The following is a 22,858-nucleotide window of genomic DNA, read 5'->3' as shown; positions in this document are numbered from 1 at the left end:
GGAAGTGTATTGTTGTAAATACTTGTAAAATATGCGAGGCACTATAGTATTAGTTGAGGGTAGATTATGATACGTTCAGTATATATTCTGCAAATTAAAGAAGGCACTTTTTAAAAAAACGCATAAAGTTTTAGATAATAAGCCAGGAAAAGTGATAAAATGCAATCATAAGAAATACACAAGTATTTCCACCAAAAAAGGACTTAAAAAAGTGTAAGTGTAAAAAAAGAACAGATAAGTGATGTAGAAACAAATAGAAAGCTGGTAGGTTTAAACCCAACAGCATTGGTACAATATTTATGTTTACTTACATTAAATATAAATGTCTCAAACACCCCAATTAAAAAGCAGAGATTATCATATTAGGTTTTAAAGACAACCGTATGCCATCCTGCTTGAAATTTAAAGTTAAAAAAAAATAGTTGAAAGTAAAAGGATGAAGAAAATGGTATGTTAACTCAATGAGAAAGGTAGACTAGCTATATTAATATCAGACAAAGTAGATTCCAGAGCAAATAATATCAGAAAAAAGAGGAGTTTCCCACAATGATAAAAGTGTCACTTCAGTAAGAGGGCACATCAATTTCAAATGTGTATTCATCTAATAAAAGATATGCAAAGTACATTAAGCAAAAACTGATAGAACCAATCTTTAGGAAAATACAAACTGAAACAGGAGATGCCACCTCACACCCATTAGGATGGCTAATAATTAACAAAAACAAAACAAACAGAAAAACAGACACCAAATGTTAGCAAGGATGTGGAGAAATTGGAATCCTGTTCACTTGTTGGTGGGAACCAGTGTGAAAAACAGTATGGTGCTTCCTCAAAAAATTAAAAATAGGATTACCATATGATCCAGCAACTCCACTTCTAGGTATATAACCGAAAGCACTGTAAGCAAGGTTTCAAAGAGACATTCATAGACCATGTTCATAGCAGCATTACCCATGATAGCTAAATGCGGAAGCAGTCCAGTTGTTTATCAATGGCTGAATAGATAAACAAAATCTGGTTTATCCATGCAATGGAATATTATTCAGCCTTAAAAAGGAGGGAAATTCTGACACATGCTACAACATGGATGACTCTGAGGACATTATGCTAAGTGAAGCAAGTCAGTCACAAAAAGACAAATATTGTAGGAGTCTACCTGCATGAGGTGTTTGGAGTGGTTAAATCCATAGAGACAGAAAGCATGGTGGTTGCTAGGAGCTGAGGGAGGGGGAATGGGGACTTAGTATAACATGAGTATAGAAATTTATTTTGAAAAATAAAAAGAGTTCTGGAAATGGATAGTAATGATGGTTCAACAATAACAATGTACTTATTACCATTGAGCTGTACATTAAAAATGGTTAAAATAGTTAATTTTGTTTTCTTTATTTGACCATAATAAAAAATGAAAGGAAAAAAAATGATAAAACCACAAGGAGAGAAATTAATTTGGTGGTTTGATAATCACTAAAATAAGCAATGCTTGGACTTAAAAGCCAAGAAATCTAGAGGCAGCATTCCCCATTCTATCTTTCCTATTATTTCCTAAATTCCCAAATCAAAGTTGATTTGGGGTAATAAATACAGGACACTCAGTATTTGCTTGTCAAACTAACACCATAGTGTGAACCCATTTGTCAGTCCCATCAATCCCTTCACAACTGAAAGGAGGAAGAAAGTACCCCTTTCATTTTAATCATGAAATTTAACAATGATGAGAAAGAGGCAGAAGACAAGACCAAGAGGCTATATTCTCAGGGAATACCTATGAGTCCCGGAGCCTGGGAAAGGCCTTATCTAGAAGTCCAGGAAGGCCACGTGCTAAAGAAAGAAGCAGGAAAGCCCAAGTCCAGCGGCCATCTGCTCAGTGGTCTGGGGTTCTAAAATTTTATTCCTGAACTCCTGCATCCTCCACAAGCCTGGAAGGCCCCGAAACCTCTGCAAACCCCTCCTACTATTCAGTCTCTGTCACCCTGGCCTTTATTCTGCTCCTTGTACACCCCCAAAATTCATTCCTGCCTAAGGACTTTGCACAAGCTGTTTCCCCATATATATGAATGGTTCGCTCTTTCACCTCACTCAGTCTTTTAGTCAAATGTCACCTTTGCAGAGTGGCCTCTCAAGACTACTCTATCTGCAAACACTGCCATCTCTACCTCAGTTTTCCCTTACCGACTTTAATTTTCTTCAGAAATCTTATCAGCACCTGACACTAATTCATTTATTTCTTTATATCTGTCTGCCCCATAAAATGAAAGCTCTATAAATGCAGGGAGCATAAGACTCTACTGTAATCCCAGCTCATACAACCTACCTGACACTGAGTGGATGTTTAATAAATATTTGTTGAAGGTATAAATGAGCTTATGAATGAATGAATGATTTCCCTCAACAAAGTGCCCGGGGCAACCATGGAAAGAACAGGAATGAAAAACACAGTGGCAGAGCAGCTGGAAGTCAGTCCTGGAGGCCCACTCTCAGTCCCACACTGGGCAGCTCCACCCCAGAGAGCCCCAAAGGCACACAGTGGAGAAGGGCATTTCCCCACTTGTCTATGCTTGACTGTCCCCGCTCTGTGTCGGCCCTAAGATGCACTCCGACACGAATGGCCTGCTCTTCATTGCTGTCTCTCAGAAGGAGTTGGAGCACTCCAGAGCCCAGGAGAGCTTGGCTAGCTTTGCCCATGAGGCCAAAGTGTAAGCTGGGGCTACCATAGTCTTTACAGATAAAGTTCAGATTCATTCTCAAGGCTTACCATTGTCCCAGCCCCACCGTAATCTGTCTCCTGCCTACTCCTCAGTTTCCCTCCTCAAATGCTGCTCCAGTCCTGTTGTCCCCTTCTGGCACTGTGCCTTTGCCTCCTGACCTAGGTACCCGCGTTCCTTTCCTCCTTCTCTCCTGCCACATACTTGCCGAAGCCCACATGTGGACAACTCCAGTAAGACTTCAATGAAGCTTAATGTCATTACCTACACTTTGATCACCTTCCCCCACCATGTTAATGTCCTGGTGAAGAAACCAGTCATAGAACATGTAATCTGTCCAATATAGAAAGATAGAGCTCAACGGATTGACAAGACCTCAGTACTTTGCCAGGCCCCTCCCTAAGGACAGCATTTTGAGGTTTTTGATCAGAGGGTCCCAAAGTCTCTTACTATGTATCATGGGATTTTCCATTCCATGAGTGTCACAGTCTCCAGAACTGCATCCACCAGGGACAACTCCCTTCTATAGCGGCTTCCTTGGCACCTCTCCTATGGTTTTCACTATACCCCTGTAACCACTGGTGTCCTTTCTGACTCCCCTAATGAAGCATATGCTCCTCAAAAGCAAGGAATGTTTCTTACTTGGTTGCATTCTCAGGGCTTATAATAATACCTGGCATAGGGTGACACCTTGTACATTCTCAGTAAATGCTTATTTAAAGAACAACCGATTGAATGCATAGGTGGGTACATGGACAGACAGCTCTGCAGAGGAGACTGAGTTTATTTAAGTGGCTGCCCCACAGGTCCCTGATCTCAGCAAATGACAAAACTCAGGGTTTAGGTGCTGCCAGAGTTGGCCCTAGGCAAGATTGCTAAGCACTTGGAATGTCTCTTCAGAATCTAGTTTCCTCTTCCATTCCCTAAGCATCTTCCCAGGTGATGGGTCTCAGCTTTCTTCGGGCTTAACTTTGTCATGCAAATCAGGTCTGCTTTTCTGAATTCAACCAAGACAGGAGAGCTTCAAGCAATCATAATCAACATTCACAACCACAGACAAAACAACAGCCACCATTTGTTGACCAGACCCTCTGCTTAGTGCATTTTCTTTTTTTCTTAATTATTTTTATTTAATTTTTTTAAATTATATTTTATGATTATGCTATTACAGTTGTCCTGAGTTTTCTCTCTTTGCTCCCCTCCACCCAGCACTCCCTTACTCCCTCAGCCAATCCCCCCACCATCATTCACGTCCATGGGTCACACATGTAAGTTCTTTGGCTACTCCATTTCCTATACTGTGCTGAACATCCCTATGGCTATTCCGGTTTGCAGGCTGGCTTTCAGTCCACTGAGCCACACCAGCCAGGGCAGAGATTCCATGGCTATTCTGTAACTCCCTATCTGTACTTCTTAATCCCTTCACTTCTTCACCCGTTCCACCACACCCCCTCCTATCTGGCAACCATCAAAATGCTTTCCATATCCAGGATTTTGTCTATGTTCTTGCTTGCTTAGTTTTTTTAGATTCAATTGTTAATAGATATGTATTTTTGCCATTTTATTGTTCATAAACTTGACCTTTTTCTTAAATAAGTCCCTTTAACATTTCATATAATACTGATCTAGTGATGATGAACTCCTTCAGTTTTTCTTCTCAGGGAAGCTCTTTATGTGCCCTTTGATTCTAAATGCTAGCTTTGCTGGGTAGAGCAATCTTGGCTGTAGGTCCCCACTTTTCATGACTTTGAATATTTCTTGCCAATCTCTTCTAACCTGCAAAGTTTCTTTTGAGCAATCAGCTGATAGTCCTATGGGAGCTCCCCTGTAGGTAACTGCTTTTCTCTTGCTGCTTTTAAGAGTCTCTCTTTATCTTTAACTTTTGGCATTTTAATTATGATGTGCCTAGGAATGGGCCTCTTTGCATCCATTTTGTTTGGGACTTTCCATACTTCCTGAACTTGCATGTCTATTTCCTTCACCAAATTAAGAAAATTTTCTTTCACTATTTTTTTCAGATAGCTTTCCAATTTCTTGCTCTTTCTTTTCTTCTCACATCCCAATGATGTGAATATTGGACCTCTTGAAGTTGTCCTAGGCTGCTTATATTATCCTTATGTTTTTGGATTCCTTTTTCTTTGTGTTGTTCTGATTGGTTGTTTTTTGCTTCCTTATGTTCCAAATCATTGATTGATTCTTGGCTTCATCCACTCTACTGTTGTTTCCCTGTAAATTGTTCTTTATTTCAATTAGTGTATTCTTCATTTCTGACTGGATCTTTTTAATGTTGCTGAGGTCCTTCCTCATTAAGTTCCTTGAGCATCCTTATAACCAGTGTTTTGAACTCTGCATCTGATAGAGTGCCAATCTCTATTTCATGCAGCTCTTTTTTTCTGGAATTTTGATCTGTTCTTTCATTTGGGCCATGTTTCTGTCTCCTCATTTTGGCAACCTCTCTGTGTTTGTTTCTCTATATTAGGTAGAGTTGTTTTGACTCAGTGTGTTGGTAGTGAGGCCTAACATAGTGGTGTCCTATAGGATCCAGTGGCACAGCCTCTCCTATCACCCAAGCTGGGTTCTCAAGATGTACCCTTTGGGTGGGTGGAGTACTCCCTCTTCTTGTTGGGCCTTGGTTGCTATTGGCAGATCAATAGGAGGGATTTACCTAGGCCAGTCAGTTGCAAGGACTGGCTGTGACCACTGACCACAAATCTTTGCCCTCTGTGGAGGATCAGCTGTGCAAGGGCAAGGTGGTGGTGCTCTGACATGGTCTATAGCTGTCCCCTGGGTGCACTGGCCCTGGGGTTTCCTGGGTGGTGCCGGTCAAGTTCAGCCTCCACCTGTGTTTTGCCTGGGGCCACCGTGCCTGAGCTGTAAAGCAATGTGAGGTGGCTGCTACTTGTGCTCGGTTTGGAGACTCCCAGGCAAAACCAAGCTGTGAATCTAGGCTGGCTGCTGCTAGTGGTGGGCCTGGGGTTCAAGGAGGCCAGCCGCTGTTTTTTTGAGAGGATTTAGGAAGTTGAGCAGCATGAACCAAGACCAACCATTCATATGGAAAAGCAGCCTGGGTGGACCCATTAGCAGGGTGGGGTGGAGTCTCCAGGGATCTCCAAGGCAGGTCAAACTGTGTTGGCCAGGTTGATGGAGTCTCAGATATGGCACCAGATTGCAGCTCCATGGCTCTATGGGTGGGGGCGGGGTGGGGGGTGCGCGGATTAGAAAAGGAACAATAGCCTGTGCTTGCCTTGATGCCAGACACTTCAGTTTCTCCCTGCATGCCACTGACGCCTTTCAAGCTGCTACTCCAGTGTCGGAGCTCAGAGGGAGTAAGTCTGAGTAGGTGAGTACATGTGTGGGTTTTGTAAGAGGAACTGCTTGGGGCTCCAGAAGTTCCTTCCACCAACTCAATGCCCACTGGTTTTTGCAGCCACAAGTTGTGGGGACTTACCTTCCTGGCACTGGAACCCTGGTCTGAGTGGCCTTGTGTGGGGCTAGGAATCCTCACTTCCAAGATATCCTTCCCGAATTTTTATCCATCACACGTGGATGTGGGACCAACCCATTTTGCATCTCTGCTCCTCCTAGCAGACTGGATGGATGTTTCTTGAATTCCATAGTTGTCAGAGTTCCAGTCAACTCAATTTCTGATGGTTCTGAGTGATGGTTGCTCTATATTTTAGTTGTAATTCTGATGTGGTTGTACAGTCAAGCTGTGCCTGCCTACGCCAAGATCTTGACCAGAAGTCTCCCTGCATTTTCATTATTACTTCATTTGAACTTCATACCACTCTTTCAAAAAAAAAGAAAACATGATTCCCATTTTATATATAAGGTAAATGAGGCTCAGAAAAAAGATAAGTAACTAGTTCAATGTTATAGAGTTAAAAATTAGAAGAACATGGATTTAAGCCTATGGGAAGCTGCCTCCTATATCTCAACACAGATTCCTCTTGCTCCAAAATTAAGATCCTGATGTTTAGGCAGCCAGTAATGACAGATCCTGCCCAAAAAGGTTTCCAAAGTCATCCGTTTAGGCCCCATAGTGTAGCATTCTGAACTATCTCTTAAGTGCCTCACCATTTTCACAACTGGACACAAATATTTGTCTCTCTGAATCACCCTAACAAACTGGCAAGGGCCTTCTTTTATTTCAGCTTGTAAAAATATCTTGAAGAGAAAAGTTTCTAATTGGGCATTTTGCAAATACTCAGGAGTACGCAGAGATCTTCAGCCTTCAAGCCAGGACCAAATGTTGAGAAAAGACCCACACTTGGACCCCAGCTTTTATTTCTCATCCCAGCTTTGCTATTAACTCACTGTGTATTCTTGGGTCATCCTTGACCCTTTTGGGCCTTGGATTCCCATCTCAGAAAGAGAAGGGACCAGATTAAATACTATGGATCAAACAGGCATGTCTAAAGCTGGTGACATGAACCAGTGGAGTGAGAGTACAGGTGATGATACCTACCATGGCAGCAGGGGTGGCCAGTTCCTCAGGCTGTTATCTTCTGATATATGATGCTATTATCATATGCAGAATACCAGCACACTTAGAAAAGGGCCTTCAGACTCATTTGGTCTACACTCCCACCTTGAGATGCACGGGGTCCCCTAATCCAATTTATATTGATGATCTCCAATGAAAGAGCTGATGTATTTGGAAAAGCTTGAAGAGTCGGGGTGGGCAACTCCTCTCCAAACTACATCTTGCACCCTGAAATGCCAGTCACACCTGGCACCAATCTGGTCACAGTTTCCAGACCCAGCCGGAACTCTGACACTGAGCCAACCAGGCATCAAGCTTGGAGGAAAATGAACTGTAGGATTTCTGTAGGAGAAAAGAGATAACTTTGCAGGTAGCAAAAAAGACAGGCTCAAGTTAGCAGAGACTAGAAAATAAACACAAGCAACTCGACTTGTGGGACCATGAGGGTTAAGAGCCTGACTTTGGCCCTGAAGCCAATTCTCTGACCTTCACAAAGTACCTCTCCTCAGAGCTTCCCTCTCCAAGAGACAGCTGTGATTACTCCTACCCCCTTCCTCCATCCAGCTCCTTATCAGTCAGGATTTAGGGCCCGGAAATGGATTCTGAGATGTGCTCTGTCACCCTAGGCTACTTGAAGGAAATCAATGGAGCACTATCTGACATAACTGATTATTTATTATCTAAAATTGGACAGAATGGAGTACTAAAAAATAATATACTGCAGGGAATGGATCTGCTGAGGCAGCAAACTGAAATAAAACTGTTTCTATTAAACATTTTCCCAAGACTAGTAACTTCTGAGGCCCTCTTTACTCAAATACTGGCTCTTGCCTCTAGAACCTTTAAGGGGGCTGAGGCTCTGCATTTCCCTGATACTGATGAACAAAGCGACATGGAAGAAGCAAGTTTTCCATGAAGAGAAGATAATATGTACTCTATCACAGAATATAATTCACTGAAAACTGCCATGAGAAGAGTAGAATTAACAGCTGGAAATCCAAAAGGTACTTCCATGAGTCATGCAGTTCTGTGCCCTGACTCTGGTAAGTTGCCATTAACCAGGCCCAAAGAGCCTACTGGAGGTCCCCCAGCGAGGTACTCAACTTAAATATAAAGGCTCTGTGCAAGCCAAGGTGTAAGGGAAATTAAACAAGATTTAGTTGTCCAACAGCACATACTGTGCTTGGTTTAGGAGTCACAGTCCTGCAAAGATGGTTCCAGAATCCCCAAGATCAAGCCCATTGTGTCATGAGGGACAGAGGAAGAAACAGGGCATAGAAACCCTCATTAGAAATGTCTGAGAGGACTGGGTGATGCTGTGGGATTGAATAGTGTCACACAAAGAGCTACCAGGACACCTCCCCGGAAACTCAGCCACTCCTCCAAATTTACTCTCTATCATCTTTGTCAGTGCAGAGCAACTGAGAACCTCAAGTTCCTTGATTCGAGGTTTTGCAGCGCTCTCAGGGTCAAAAACAGCCCCAGAAAAAACTTGTCCCATAGTAAGCAAGTTTCAGAGCCTGGACTATATCACCCAAGTCTCCTGAACCCCATGAATTTATTCTAAATGTATTTAATACCCAAGCACCTCCACTAAGGCCAGATGAGGTGGAGAATGCTGATCCTTGATGTTAACTCAAAATGACAACCAGTTGTAGAAAAACTGCCCTGCATTACTCCTCTTCACAAGCAATCAATACTCATAACTCATTCATTCATTCATTCAACCAACATCTACTGAGTCCTCTGGAGTCCAGACATTGTGCTGCAGAGCAGACAGTGGACCGTCAGAGAGCAAGGGCAGAAGCTGAAAAGCCAGCTGCAGTGGCCCAGACAAGAGATAATGGTCTTATCTAAAGCAGTGCGGATAAGAAGAAGCAGAAAGAAAATCATGTTAAGAAAGTAGAATTCACAAGATTTTGATTGGGGTAGGAGGGATGAGAGTTACGGAGTATGACTCCTGATTCCTGGCTAGAGTGAAGGAGAGAACAGCAGTGCCCTTCATGGAGACAGGCATACAACAGAAGGAGCAGATGGGCAAGTCTGGAAGGATGATAAGGAATTCAGTTTGGGTCAGGTTAAATTCGAAGTGCCTGCAGAACACTCAGGAACAGAAATCCAGTTAGAAGTGTAGGTCTGGGTGTCAGAAGTTGTGGAAGAGGATTAGACAGCATCATTAAGGCGAAGAAGGATACACATGAAAACTTGAAAGAGAACAGTCATCAGAGATGTGGAAGAGGCAGAAAAAGTAGGACTTAGGGTCCCAAAAAAGGGAGGCTTTTTAAAAAATGCAATGACCAACAGTGACTAATGCCTTTCGCTGGTCAGATAAGGTGATAATTCACAGCAATGAGTAACAAGGGGTTCTCCAAGGCTGATGACAAGAGCATGTCAGAGGAGGGTAATTGGAGGGATGGCCATAGCATCAGCCCTCCTCCAGTCCCCCAGTGTGGAGCTAGGCTGCTTCACCAGGCCTGGTACCCAAAGGTATTCAACATTGTGGCTTGGTCCTGAATTCTGGAAAATGAGTCACGTCCCAACACTTTAGAAAGAATACTCCAGCATGCCTGCTAGGTGAGACAAAGAAGCGTGGCTTTAACGAATTTGAAACTCAAATCTTCCCTTTCTGTTTTCCTTTGCACCTGTATACATTTGGAACAAGCTAGACCTCTAACACCTGGATAAGGTTCTGCATCAATGCCTGATCAAACAGGTACTGAAGGAGTGGCTATTGGGGATTGGATTGCGTTCAACATCCAGGCCCACAGAGCCCCACAGCCAAGAATCTGGGGCTGCCTGTCCTTGGCAGCTGAATAGTAAGCTCTTCACAGTCTCTCCTGCCTGCAAAAGAAAGGGTCATCGCTTGTAAAAGCTCAGGCACCCATGCCTGGCATAGTGGGGAAGGAAGGAGGAGACTGAGCCAGCAGGTGGACGGCAAGGGTAAAAGCAGACGTTTCTGGAGGCAGATTCTTTTTTCCCCCAGATAAATATTTTATTTGCCTGAAACTTGCCTATCCTTATGTCCTTTGTTCAAGCCAGGGCCCTAGATGAGGTCAGCTCCCCAACGAGCCAAAGTCCAGATTGATGGCGCTTTCCTGCCTTCCCCCAAACCTCCATTTTCCCTGTGACGGCCATTTGCCACCAAGAGGGAAAAACATCTCCCATCTTCAACAACACAAATTTAGCCCATGTGGGCATGTCTGGGTGCAGAAGCCATGTGAAGGATGGGGATGAGCTTGTTTCCAACCCCACTGACAACTCATAGAGGGGAAATAGACACAAAGCTGCACTGGGAGCACCTGAGACAGCAAGGGATTGACAGCAAACGGTAAGACTTGCAGGTACCTCCTCGTTGTTCAAGAGTCCTCATGCCCATTGACTCAATTTATTTCAGTGCACCCCCATCAAAGGAGATAGATTAGGAGCACATCACCCACTTTCCATACATGTAACTGAGAGTCATGGAGGGGAGGTGGCAACAGAGTCAGGATTCTGGGTTCTGCTTCTTGGTTTCCTAGTCTTTCTAAGCTCCCTGAGATCAGCTGAGCAACTGGAGTGAATAAACAAGAAAAGTTGAGGTAGTTCCTCCAGGGGTCTCAGGATAGAGCCTGACTGTCTTGACCAAATCATATGGGGTTCTGAGGTGGGAGAATGAACCTAAAAAGCTCTGAGACTCCAGTCGCTAATGCTGAAGCAGAGCTGGAAGAAGAAGGAGAGGTGGGCGCAGGCTAGGCAGAGCTTCCGTTAAACCTCCAAGAAAAGCCGCCAGCTCTGGCCTTGTGGACAAAGGCCTGGTGCCCTGCAGCACTGGCACCCAAGACATTGGTTTGGTGTCCTTCGCTTCTTGGAATATGGAGCATTTTATTTTTTTCTTCTAAACAGGAGATGGGATGGCAGTGCTGAACGAAGACAAGCGTGAACAAAGGAGGCTCAGGCAATGCTGGGGGCAGAGCACTGGGCCCAGCACAGGAGCCTGGGGCCCTGAGGGCCTGTGGTTAGGAGCCAGAGCCCCAGGGCCGCTCAGCTGCCTGTCTGAGGACATTGCCCACTATGTCTCCTGCTCAGATCAGCCAATTAAGTTGTATCAGGCCAAGTGGGATATATATATATCTCAGCTGATCCAAACTCCAAACTCCCCTGCCTCAAGCAAGAGTTTTCACGGAAGACTCCACAGCCTCTCTGCCACCTCTTGCCACTGCCGAAGTGCAGGGAATTCCCGCTGCCCAAGCAAAGCCCTGACTCCCAGCCCTTTCTGAGACTTCATATTGTCCATGTTCAAGAGGGCACTAAACTTATACTGCTGTTTATTCAGAATCTCTTCTTACCCAGATTGCACTGACTATAACCATTCTCTGTGCAGTTTTGTCTTTGCTCCTCAGCAGTGAGCATCTAACTGAAACAGCTTAATCACAGCCTTCTTTGGGTTAGGGGGATGATGGCTATGACCACAGACATTTCCTCTTGCAGTGGGATCCTATATGACTGATGCACTTTGAAGCAGCGCATTAGGAAGGAAACAATAAATAGATATTCATTTAAACACTAGCATTCAGAGGACATTTTCCATATGGAAAGGTACATGCAATGTCACTCATTGAACAAGTGGGTTTTAACCTCTAATAGGTACCAGGCCCTGTGGACAGGTGCTGGGAATCAATGGTGAACCACACAGATAGAGCCTTTGCTCTTACAAAGTTTATGGCAGACTTATAGACAAGAAAACCAGCAAATAAAATACAGCATGATACATGCTGTGACAGAAGATGCATAGGTGCTATAGGATCACATAGGAGGGAGAACTAAGGCAGCCTGGGATAAAGGGGTGATGTCAGGGAAGTCTTCCTGGAGGAGGTGACATCTAAGCCGAGACTTGAAGGAAGGGAAGGAGATGAAGGGAGATGAGCAGCGGAGTACAGCTGGACTGAAAAGGAAGGACTTACAATAAATGAGCGTGGAACAGGGCTTGGGGGCACAATCAACCAGAGCCTTATACGCCATGGTAAGCAGGGAGTTCTTCTAGTGAGAATGGAAAAGCCACAGAAAGGTTTAAGGAGGGGATTCATATCACCAGATTTCCACCTTAGGTGTACCTTCATGCTGCCATGGGAATCGATCAAAGTAAGGAGAGAGAGGATATTCTGGGAGCATCCAAAAGATTGCTGCAGAGATCTAAACAGGAGATGGGAGAACAGGAACTAGGACAACAAAAGTCAGACCCCAAAGAGAAGGATCAGTTCAGGACAGAGGGGCAAAGCCTTGAGACGTAGACCCATCAGGACTCATTGTGGAGAAAGCGGGGAGGAGAGTTAGGGCTTATGGCCTTGGAGACTTAATACTAAGCAAGGTGAAGACAGAAGGAGAGGGGCAGGTTGGTGGGAAGAGATGATATTGCAAACGGGACCCCAAAGAGTTTGCGGTACTTGTGAGACATCTGAGTGGGGATGTCCTGAAGGCAGTCAGATATATGGATCCAAGCTCAGAAGACAGGTCTGAGGATTAGAAAGAGATTCTAACAAGAGGAAGTTGGCATAATATATGTCTGATATACAGGCTTACTTCCTTTATTCATTCAATAAATATTCATCAATTTCCTACTGTATACCCGGAGGCAGAGTAGAACTAATGCATGTTAATAGAGAACATTCCTTAATTGGGACCCTATCTACACCTCTGATGGGCTGTAATCATTTGTGTGGGCGTCTCTGGCTGATGCTCCTTAGGGAACTGCTGTCATAACTGCTTGTCAGGGAGAGATGAAGTCCTTAATATTAACTGTCTATGGGAATTGCAGTCTTTCATTTTTTGGCAGGCCCAGCCCTAAAGGCTACCACTTTGCTTTACTTCAGCCTACAAGAGATTATCTTTCACAATAGAGCTACAAATGGGACCCTAATAGATGAATTTGTGAATAGCCATTCCCTTTACAGTAGCATTAACCCAATTTGGTCTTAGTGGTACCACCCCCAGGTCAGGTCTCACACACAGGGGACAGGGAGTTTAACTGGGTAATTAAACATCTATTTGCCACATGAGTCTGGGCAATATCTCTGTCCTCTCTCTCCCCTTCCTCCATGCCTGAGTTTCCCTCAGTGGGAACATGGGCAATGACCACCATTCAATCTAGGAATCAACAAATAGGAATTGCATCCTTTCCAGCAGCAAGCCTTATGAAGGGCACAGAGGAGACTGAGATCTTGGCCTCTCTCTCAGGGGGTCTGCAGTCTAGCAGGTTTTACTTTCCAGTTCTCTCACATTGGTAGGGACTCGATGAGGTTGCAGTTTCATTCTCCAGATTTCGAGTTCCAGACCCCAGACCCAAATGTGAGCTTGGAGAAAGACAGGCCAGCCTGTGGGTAACAGAGAACCCTATTCTTCCTATAGCTGGTGTACATCACATGAGGATGAGTGGCTCCCTGGGCAGGGGCTGCTGAAGAGCCCTGCTTTCAGCTGTCTTTGTGACTCTGGCTGGCTGACCTAAGAATGACTGAATTGATGATTCAATGATTCAATTACCTGAGTCAAAGAGGCCTCCCTTGGCTCTTCTGCTCCAGTCTCTGCTGCCACTAACTCAATAATGTCACCAGTCAAGGCCCCTTATTCATCTGCTTTCACTTCAGGACCCCACTGGATAAACCCAGATTACAAATAATAGCTAATCTTTCCTGAGCATTTACCATGTGCCAGATGTGTGCTTTACGTGAAGTAACTCATTTAATCCTGACAATAACTCTATGGGATACGGTGCTATTATGTGTCCTAGATGATGAAACCAAGGCACAGATGACTATGGTGACTTGAGCAGGCTAGTAATCAGCAGAGCTGAGATCTGAACCCAGGCATACTAATCGCAGAGGCTGCACACCTCACCTCCACGTGAAACTACCTCAGGCTGAGAAATCAGTGGATATATGGTTTAGTTGTTTGGAGGTCCTTATGCCTCCCTCCCTCCAGAATAGCCCTTCAATAAGCTACTAATGTGCTCCCAATTCTACCACTGAAATAATTCCCCTGGCAATGGCAAAGCAAACTCCTGGTGAAGCTGAGGAGATTAAACACACGGGCCTGTTACAGGCTGAGAGGATCCAGTTGGGCGTAAGCCTTTGCCATGCAAGGAAGTAATCAGTTCCTTCCCAACTCTTTCTATGAGAGGGAGCTGGTGTGGGGAAGGGAGATTAGGTAAAAGTGAGGATCAGTTTGAGGTTGGGAATGTGGAAAAAGTGGAGAAAGAGGCCTAAGTCAACAGCAGAACACGTTCCAATTCTGAGTGCACTCCAGCCCCGCCACTTACAAGTGCTATAATCTTGGTCAAGTTAATCAACCACTGCAAGTTTCCATTTCTTCAACTGCAAAACGAGAATATTAAGAGAATGCTTTACAGTCTTGTGGTGTAAATTAAATAAGACAATGCTTACAAAGCACTTAACACTGTGCCCCACACATAATGAAGACAGTAAAATGGTAGCTCTTATATCAATGTTACTGCTCAAGGAAAGAAGTCCTAACAAATGTGCTGGAAAGCCAGTGGGCAAGGTGGTCAGCTAAGAAATGAGCATCAAGAAAGGGACTTGAAGGGAGAGACTGCCTTCATTGACTCTGCAACTATTCCAAGGCCCGCTATGGGTTCATTCAGTCTTTATCAGCCATTTTTTACTCCAACCTATTATGTGTAGACACTGGATGATGTTGGGGGTTGAATTAAGCCTCCCAAAAAGGTGTGTTGCCTAACCCCTGTCACCTATACATATACCTTTATTTGGAAATAAGGGCTTTGCAGATATAATCAAGTTCAGATGAGGTCCTACTGTATAGGGTGGCCTCCAATCCAGTATGACTGGTGTCCTCATAGGAAGAAGAGATACAGACACACACACAAGGGAGAAGGCCATGTGAAGACAGAGGCAGAGACTGGCATAATGTATCTACAGAAGAAAGAATGCTGAGCATAGCTGGCAACCACTAGAAACTAGGAAAGAGGCAAGGAACACGTTCTTCCTAAAAACCTCCAGAAGGAACGGACCCTGCTGACACCTGGATTTCAGGCTTCGAGCGTTCAGAACTGTGGGAGAAGACATCTGCGTTTTTTCAAGTCACCCAGTTTGTGGTACTTTGTTACAGAAGCCCTAGCTAAAGAAAACAGGTGATAAAACTACAGAGATAATTTAAAAAAAAAAAAAAGTTCCTATGCTGAAGCATCTGCTGTTTATTTCATCCCAACAAAGAAGGTGGATGGGATGGGAGTCCAGGTTTACTATGGATGGCCTTGGGTCTAGTTTCCAAAGAGGTGTACTTTGTTAGAAAAGAGTTTTCCCGGCCCACCAGTAGGGACCCGAAGCACGGGGGCAGTTTAGATGACTAGGTGGCGTGGAATGAGGATTGTCCCAGCCACAAATTATAGCAGATCCCTGCCACCCACAGGGAACAGCACTGAGGAGAGTGAGAGAGAGGGATGGCAGGGCAGTGGTGGAGGCAGGAAAAGAAGACCTGGGAAAAGAAAGGTGGGACTGACATCTTACTCTTGGTTTCTCCCAGATCCACCCTTCCTTATTTCTCCTGTTAATTCTTCCACTCTTTCTCTTCATATTTTAAGTTTCTCCTGCTGTCCTTATGATGTCTTCACAGCCTAGCAAACTGGAAAAAAGACATGTCTTGGTGGTTGGAAAACCACAGTTTCGAGTCCCAGTTCCATCATTTACTAGCTGCGGGATTGAGGGCAAGTAACACTTTTTGTGCTTTGGTTTCTTCATCTGTGCAATGGGGACACATAGTAACTCACAGTGTTAGGAATCTTTGCGTGGTGTACATTATGGAACACATGTATGTGTGCACTGTATGATGGCATGCATTAAACATGGTGATATATGCCAAAGCATTTTAAGTGCCATATGAAAAAGAGAGAGATCGCATTATGCACAGTTCCTAGACCCCATATAGAGAAACACTGGTTTTAGATATTATATGATACCTCTGGATATGTTAGAAAATTAGCACAAAAATGAAACAATAAACCAGATGCTACATTTCAGGGAAACAGAAATGGCATTGACCTGGGTATGAGCAAGGCCTCAAGACTAAAGAGCTCCGTGACACTAGGCAAGTTTTTCCATCACTTAGTTTAAAAATGATTTGAGTTTTCATCTGACTCTAATTCTATGACTTTATGAAAAGGTGCACATCAAGCTATTTGCTCTTTTAAAAAATATGTTTTAAAGAGAAATTTTTAGTTATGGGCCACCCATAATAAATCTGCAGAAAGCTGTGATGCGTGAGGGGATTCTAATAGCAAGTGAAGTGGAAAAGCCCTTTGATGTGTGAGACATCCCACGGGCCGGATAACACTGGGGAGGCAAACCTCCAGGACTCCTCTCCTGGCTATTCCTCTTAGAGGGCTGCTACCAGAATACCAGAGACAGGGGTGGAAATCACTTGGGACAAAAACTAGTAAAGAAGGTGACACAGCCTTAATACAGCCCAAAAATGCAACGGCAACTGGCCAGCTTTTATCTCTTTAGCATAACATAAACAGGCATGACTCAGATTGAAGTAGAAGCGACTGAGCTCAAACCTAAGGAAGAACTTCCTGACCACCGAGATGCAGAAGGAGTTTGGGGAAATCGCCTCCTCTGAAGCTTTTTACCCAGCAGCCAACTGTGCATTCTGGTTAAGTAAGTACGCTGGGCAGTAGCAGCTCAGGGGTCCCTTTTTGCCTATGCTCTCTCTATGCACCCACTGAATCAGCTCACGACAGAACAACAATGTCTGCTTTTTACACAACAACTCCATTCCACTTCCAGTTACCTTGGCAGTTCACATATAGTCATGTTGCCCATTTTTTCCCTGCACGCACAGTAGACTCCAAGGTGCAAGTACTGTTTTTACAGATTTTTACATGTTCCAAACTGATATGTGATAATCACTTCACAGCGCAGTTAGCAAAGAGGAGGAAATGAAACCCACTCCTGAATTGGAGACAGGAGTGCTGTGTTTCACCCTGTTGACAGCCAAAAGCCAATTTAGGATTCTCTGAAAAGCCAAATTTCCCAGGGGGGGAGGAATGTGGGTATCTTCTTAATTCCCCTGATCTCACTTAAGGGCTGAAATTGTTGTTTGTGGAGGGAGAAAAAATTCGATATGGACTATGTTTTATAGATCATTTCCATGGAGAAACAAGAAAGCCGGAGAGCTCACCCAGTTTGCACTTTTTCAGCAAGACTTACAAAAGCCAGCTGGATAATAATCATAAACAGCCACGGAGCACTCACCATGTTCTTCTAAACCTTTTGCGTGAATTAATCCATTTAATCATCACAACAACTTGATGAGGCCCCAAGAGGTTAAGTCATGTTCAACATGACAACACATTTAAGCTCAGAGCTGGATTTTAAACCAGGCAGGCTGATGCCAGAGGCTACATGGTTAGTTAGCTCCCACCTCTTCGGAAAGAGACATCCTCAGGGAAGTAGGCGTGGGTCCTGCCTCCTCTTGCCCTCTTCCTCCTCAATTCCCTGACCCTGTAGCTGAAAGGAAGTTTCTGAGGAGAAGCTTCCATTAGCTAAAACCACCAGTAGACACCGTGTCAGAGGTCAGCTCAGTTCTCCCCATGACTCACGGAGCAGCGCTCACTTGCACCCCTCACCTCCCTGTCCTAGTGTAGGACTTTTTCCAACCCATCACTCTTCTCTCTCCCTGGGTCGCGAAGGCAATAGAACATTCAAAATCAGTCTCCAAATGACTCCTCTGCTAAAACTGTTCTATCACCTCTGTGGCTCTCCTTTAAGGTGCTAAAACCCCAATCAGGGAGTCATCACCATCAACGAGGCGCCCAACTTTCTTCAAGAATTGGTAAAGCAAGCAGCAGCTCACAAGAGTCCATTATCCCCCATGGTTCATAATTGGGCAGTGTGATTAATCCATTTATCTGCCATTCAGAAGAACACCACACAGTAACAGTAATTACCAAGCATTGAATAGGTACATGAATAACCAAAGTGTACGCATGCTTTGAATTACTGTAGCACCTTGATTCTCAGAATATTTACTCATTTTGAATTTTAAAGATACACAGTAATCTAAGTATAGCAAAAGGGTGGAAGATACGAAGCCCAATTTTCAGAAACCATGAATGGCTACAACCCAGAAGGCTCATGAGCTTGTTCATAATTCTGTGAATCAACTCATAAGATATTCATCAGCATTTATTATTCACTGTGTGTCAGGCACAGTGTTAAGAACAGGGTATTTTTTAAAAGTTCATTATCTAACTGGAGAAATAGATATATATAAAGCCAAATATCTTTAATAGGAAAAGTGAGAGGCAGGTGTGAAGAACAAGGAAGAGAAGGAACACTCATTCTCCATGGGGGTGGAGAATAAATAAATGGCAGATCTGGAAAGGCTGCCCAGAGGAAGTGACCTTTGATTTGAGGCCTGCAGGTGGAGGAAGATTTTTTTTTCCAAAAGGCAGTGGGTGAGAGCAGCCCAGGCAGAAGGGCCAGTGCGCACAGAAGCATTCAGGTATGATGTCAGTGGCCATCCTACACAGAGGATTGCATGGGGCGAGTATTGGAGGGCCTTTAGGCTATGCTACGGAAACTGGGCTCTATCCTGGATCCTATATGCAATACATGGGGAACATGGGGAGCTTTTAAAGAGATGTCTGATCACAAGCAGATTTGTGCTCCTGAAAGCCCACTGAGCAGTGAGAATGAGCCTGGATTAGGGGAAAGGACCAACAGTTGAGAGGCTACTTACTGCCTTAGTGAGGACAGAGGTGCGGATGACCTGCCTCAGACACTGAGAATGGACTGAAAAGGAGAGTCAGACTGGAAGTTTTTCAGACATTTCAGAAGGTTTCTGGTGATGTGTGGGGAGTAGGGGAGAAGGAGAAGAGGCTGATAAGAGTGAGGTTGGCTGGGTGAAGATGCCCTCAGCAGAGGAAGAAAAGCGTATTTGAGGAAGCCAGAGAAAGCAGAGTGGAACTAACATTGCTGCATGTTTACCATGTGCCAGAGTCCCCACATTTCCTTACATCCATAAGGAAAATCAGCTCAAGTTAAAGGAACTGAGGCCAAAGTGTTCAAAGAGTGCACTCTGGGCCACCCAGTGCCAACCGGGCCCCAGCTCCAGACTTTACTTGATGAGAAAGGTTTGGTTCACAATATAAGTAGTCTTATTCTTCACTTTCTCCTTCTTGCCTAACAATTAGAATATCTTTCCCTCTCTTTACCTTGTGAAAGAACACCTTCTCCCATCATCCTTGCCTACCCCCACATTCATCTCTTGCTTCCGAAGTAACCTTCTCTTCCCAGCTGGCTCCTGCCTACTCCCATTCACACATGGCATCTTTTTGGAAGTACAAATGTAGGGCAAAGGATCAGAAGTGGGATCAAGCTGTGTTCCAAGGCTGCCTTAGCCAGCCATGTGACTTTCAGAAATTGCTGGACCTCTCAACCTCTATGTCCTCAACTATAGAGTGGGGGGAAAAAAAAGAAAAAAAAATGAATACTGACCTTTGCTTATCTCACAGGATTATTGTGCGGATGAAAGGAGATTAAAGTGCTTGCAAACAATATCAACGAAAGGCAGGAAAGGGTGCTACAGGATTATCTGGATGATCCAGCACCACTGTCCACCAGACTGTGAGTCCCTGGAAGGCAAGGGCCCTGATCGTCTTGAGCTTTAGATCTAGGGTAGCTAATTATTCCTAATACAGAGTCAGTGTTTGATAAAGACATGTTCATTTAACAAGAAGGACCACTACCACCATCAGTGCAGCGTGAGTGCTCCAGCGCGCGCACACACACCCCAGAGACATGTGTGTTTGCCTTCCTCTCTCCCACCATACATGCAGGCAAATCCACGGTTCCCCACTTTTGAAAGTACTGTTCTAGTCCTGGCTTATTCCAAAAACAGTCAGTTCCTGGAGAAAAACCAAGTGATTGTCACGCTGCCTGGATGGCTTCATTGGACACATTCGAACATTGGTTAGGCCTGGCTCCCTCCGCTTCTCAGGGAAATTGCTAAGAACTGAACCCCAGACTCACTCCCTTGTAAGGAGCTCCCATGGGCCTGCCCCCATTCACCACCACCGTATAACGACTTGTCCCCCACCCCCTTGCAGGAGCTTAGAGCCTCTACAGCTATTTTCATTGATGCTTTGAGCAGGGCTGGCATATGCAATTGCTGAGAAGGGGGAGCGCGGAGCCGCGGGGGAAGCAAGTAAAAATAGCCTGGCGCGTGTGGCTCTGCTCGCTCCGGACGCTTTCAATCCTCACCGAGGTGGGGAGCTCAGCAGCCACGGCTGCACATCGAGAAACCCTGCAGGGGGTTGCGCTCAGACCACGCGCAACAGCCAGGGTGCAGGGGCTAGAAACCCTAGAAAACTTTTTTTTTTCCAGGAACCGAGAGGGACGGGGGTGGGGAGCAGAGGGGTGCTGTTTCTTACCCTCCATTGCCCCAACCACCTAGCTGCAGGGACTGCTGCTACGTGCCGAGTCCAACATTTCACAGAAGTGCAGCCTTGACTGCGAGCTATTTTTAGAAACCTCTTTCTCGGGTGGGCGATCAGAGGGAGGTAAGGCTAGCTCTCCGCTGTGAGGCCTAGAGCCTTGCACTGCACATCATTCAGAATGTGTGCTCTGGGGTGGGAGTGGGGCTGGGGAGGTGAGGAAGTTTCCAGGGAGACCCGCAGGCTTACTGGCTGTGCCCTAACTCAAGGAGAAGGCACCAGCTACTGAGTATCCTACTGTTTCCAAGCCCTAGAGGGTGTTTGTTTCAAAATCGACAGTTGCCAGATGCATGCTGCTTCTAGTCTCTCCCAGAATGGGGTTTTAAAAAGCTTTGCTGCCTACGCTGTGGGGGTAGGGGTTAGCTGCAGTTCATACTTCACATGAAGAAGATCGGGGAAGGGTCTCTGCACCTTTTTGCCTTCCAGAAAGACAGAGAGACAATCCCCGCACCACACCTCCATCCTTGCCCCACGCTGCATATGGGTAACCATATGTGAAATGTACGGCAGCCCCACCAGACACCCGGCTATTAATAGAGCTCGAGAGTTTGCTCCCTGCCTTTCTCCTGCCACCGGGTAAGGGATGATCTTCACACACTTACCCCACTCCGCCCCCACCTCGGCTCACCGTCTCTCCAGGAAGGTAAGGGGACGGCCCACGCTGATCCCCTTCGTGACCACAGGTGCCCAGAACCTACGGACTAGTCCAGTTGTAATGACAGCAGGGTCAGTGAGAGGCCAGAAAACGCAGCCATAAGTATTGGGACGCAAAACGCAGCAGGGCTCTTTACGGCTCATGGCCAACTCAGAGTAGAGAAAGGGCAGCTAAAGGGCTGCCAAAGACGGGGGGCAAGAGCGCAATTTGAGGAGCTAGAGAGGCATTCAAAAGCTGCTGCGGGACGAGTGGCTGCAGACTCATTTGTGGCTGCAGCCCGCGGCGCGCAGCCACCACAGCCAGCGCTCGTTCGGCTGCGGCAGGAGCGGACGCTGTCCCTCGTTCTGAAGGTGGCCGCTGCCGGCACTCCCTCCCTGGGCTTTGCGCCCGAGACGGCTCGGACAGTCGACGATGGCAGACCTCTCCGGCCCGAATCTGGGCCCGAGGGTCTGCTGGTGGTGCCCAAATCGCACCCCCACCAGCTCAGCGGTGCCGCGTGCGGTCGGGAGCTCTCCGCGGTGCTGCGGGGACCGCGGGCTCAGGGGCTCGAGCTTGAAGGGTAAATCCGGGGCAGAGGCTGGAGACGGTCAAGACTCTGCAGGGAGAAGACCCGGCCCCAGGATCACCCACCCCAGCTCTGCACAAAGTCGGGACTCTGATGCCCTGTCGGAGCAGGGAGGGGGCAGGGAAGCGCGGCTGCCCAGGATTTAGGACTTGGGGGAAAGAGAAGCAAGCAGCAGAGCGTGGCAGGAGAGAGAGATGGGGTGAGAGCGACTCCTTTGCATTTTCAAAGGGGGGGACCTGAGAAGTGCACTGTCTACCCCCACCCCAACACATACACACACATACACACACACACACACACACACACACACACACACAGCCGGCCGGCAGAAGCAAGCGGGATGGAACTGGGGAAAGTTTGGCTCTAGGCGTTGAGCAGCGACCGCGGCGGCAGCGCGGCGGCCGGGGGGCGGCCGGGGGGCGGCCGGGGGGCAGCCGGGGTCGCCGAGCGCCCGGAGCGCTCGCCTCCTTACCTCGGTGTTCTCGGCAGCGTTCTCCGCCATTTTCCTCCTTAGGAGCAGGCAGCGGGAGGAGTGTTTCATGCCCATAAGAGCCAGCAAGGGTTTGGTGATACAAAGATAGTAGAGAAAGAGAGCTGGTGTAGCTTTAAAAGAGAGTGAGAGAGAGAGAGAATGGGGGAAAGGAAAAAAAAAAAAAAAAAACTCAACCCAGCCCCTCTGCCGGAGCGCCAGCCGATACAATCAACCACGGTTGAGTCTTTCCTGCAGTCCCCACTTTGTTTTATTTTCTTCCCTTCTCATCTGCTTCGGATTCCTTCACACAGTTTCAAGTTCTTCTCGCGCGCCCGACCCCCTCCCCGCCCCTCTCCACCCGCGCCGCGGGCTCAGCGGGAGCGAGGCAGCCCCGAAGGCTCCGCGGCGGCGGCGTCTCTCCCGCGGCTGCTCGCAAAGTCCGGCCGGCCCGAGGCTGCCGCCAACTCCTCT

The 22,858-nt window shown here is 46.2% G+C and overlaps 1 protein-coding gene across 2 annotated transcripts in view; it reads right to left on the bottom strand.

Annotated features, from left to right (window-relative positions):
- Positions 1–22,506, bottom strand: part of PRMT8 (protein arginine methyltransferase 8) — an 88,248-nt gene extending 65,742 nt beyond the window's left edge. For both annotated transcript variants that reach the window (XM_054577937.1, XM_054577938.1), the window contains exon 1: positions 22,388–22,506. In XM_054577937.1, the coding sequence (XP_054433912.1) occupies positions 22,388–22,462 (75 nt within the window). In that variant the 5' untranslated portion in view covers positions 22,463–22,506. The remainder of the gene's footprint in view (positions 1–22,387) is intronic.
- Between the last annotated feature and the right edge of the window lie 352 nt (positions 22,507–22,858).

Source organism: Pteronotus mesoamericanus, unplaced genomic scaffold (genome assembly GCF_021234165.1).
Source record: "Pteronotus mesoamericanus isolate MK-2021 breed Mesoamerican mustached bat unplaced genomic scaffold, CSHL_Meso_final contig_468, whole genome shotgun sequence".
NCBI classification, from domain to species: domain Eukaryota; kingdom Metazoa; phylum Chordata; class Mammalia; order Chiroptera; family Mormoopidae; genus Pteronotus; species Pteronotus mesoamericanus.
This window is presented reverse-complemented; position numbering and strand designations above follow the sequence as displayed.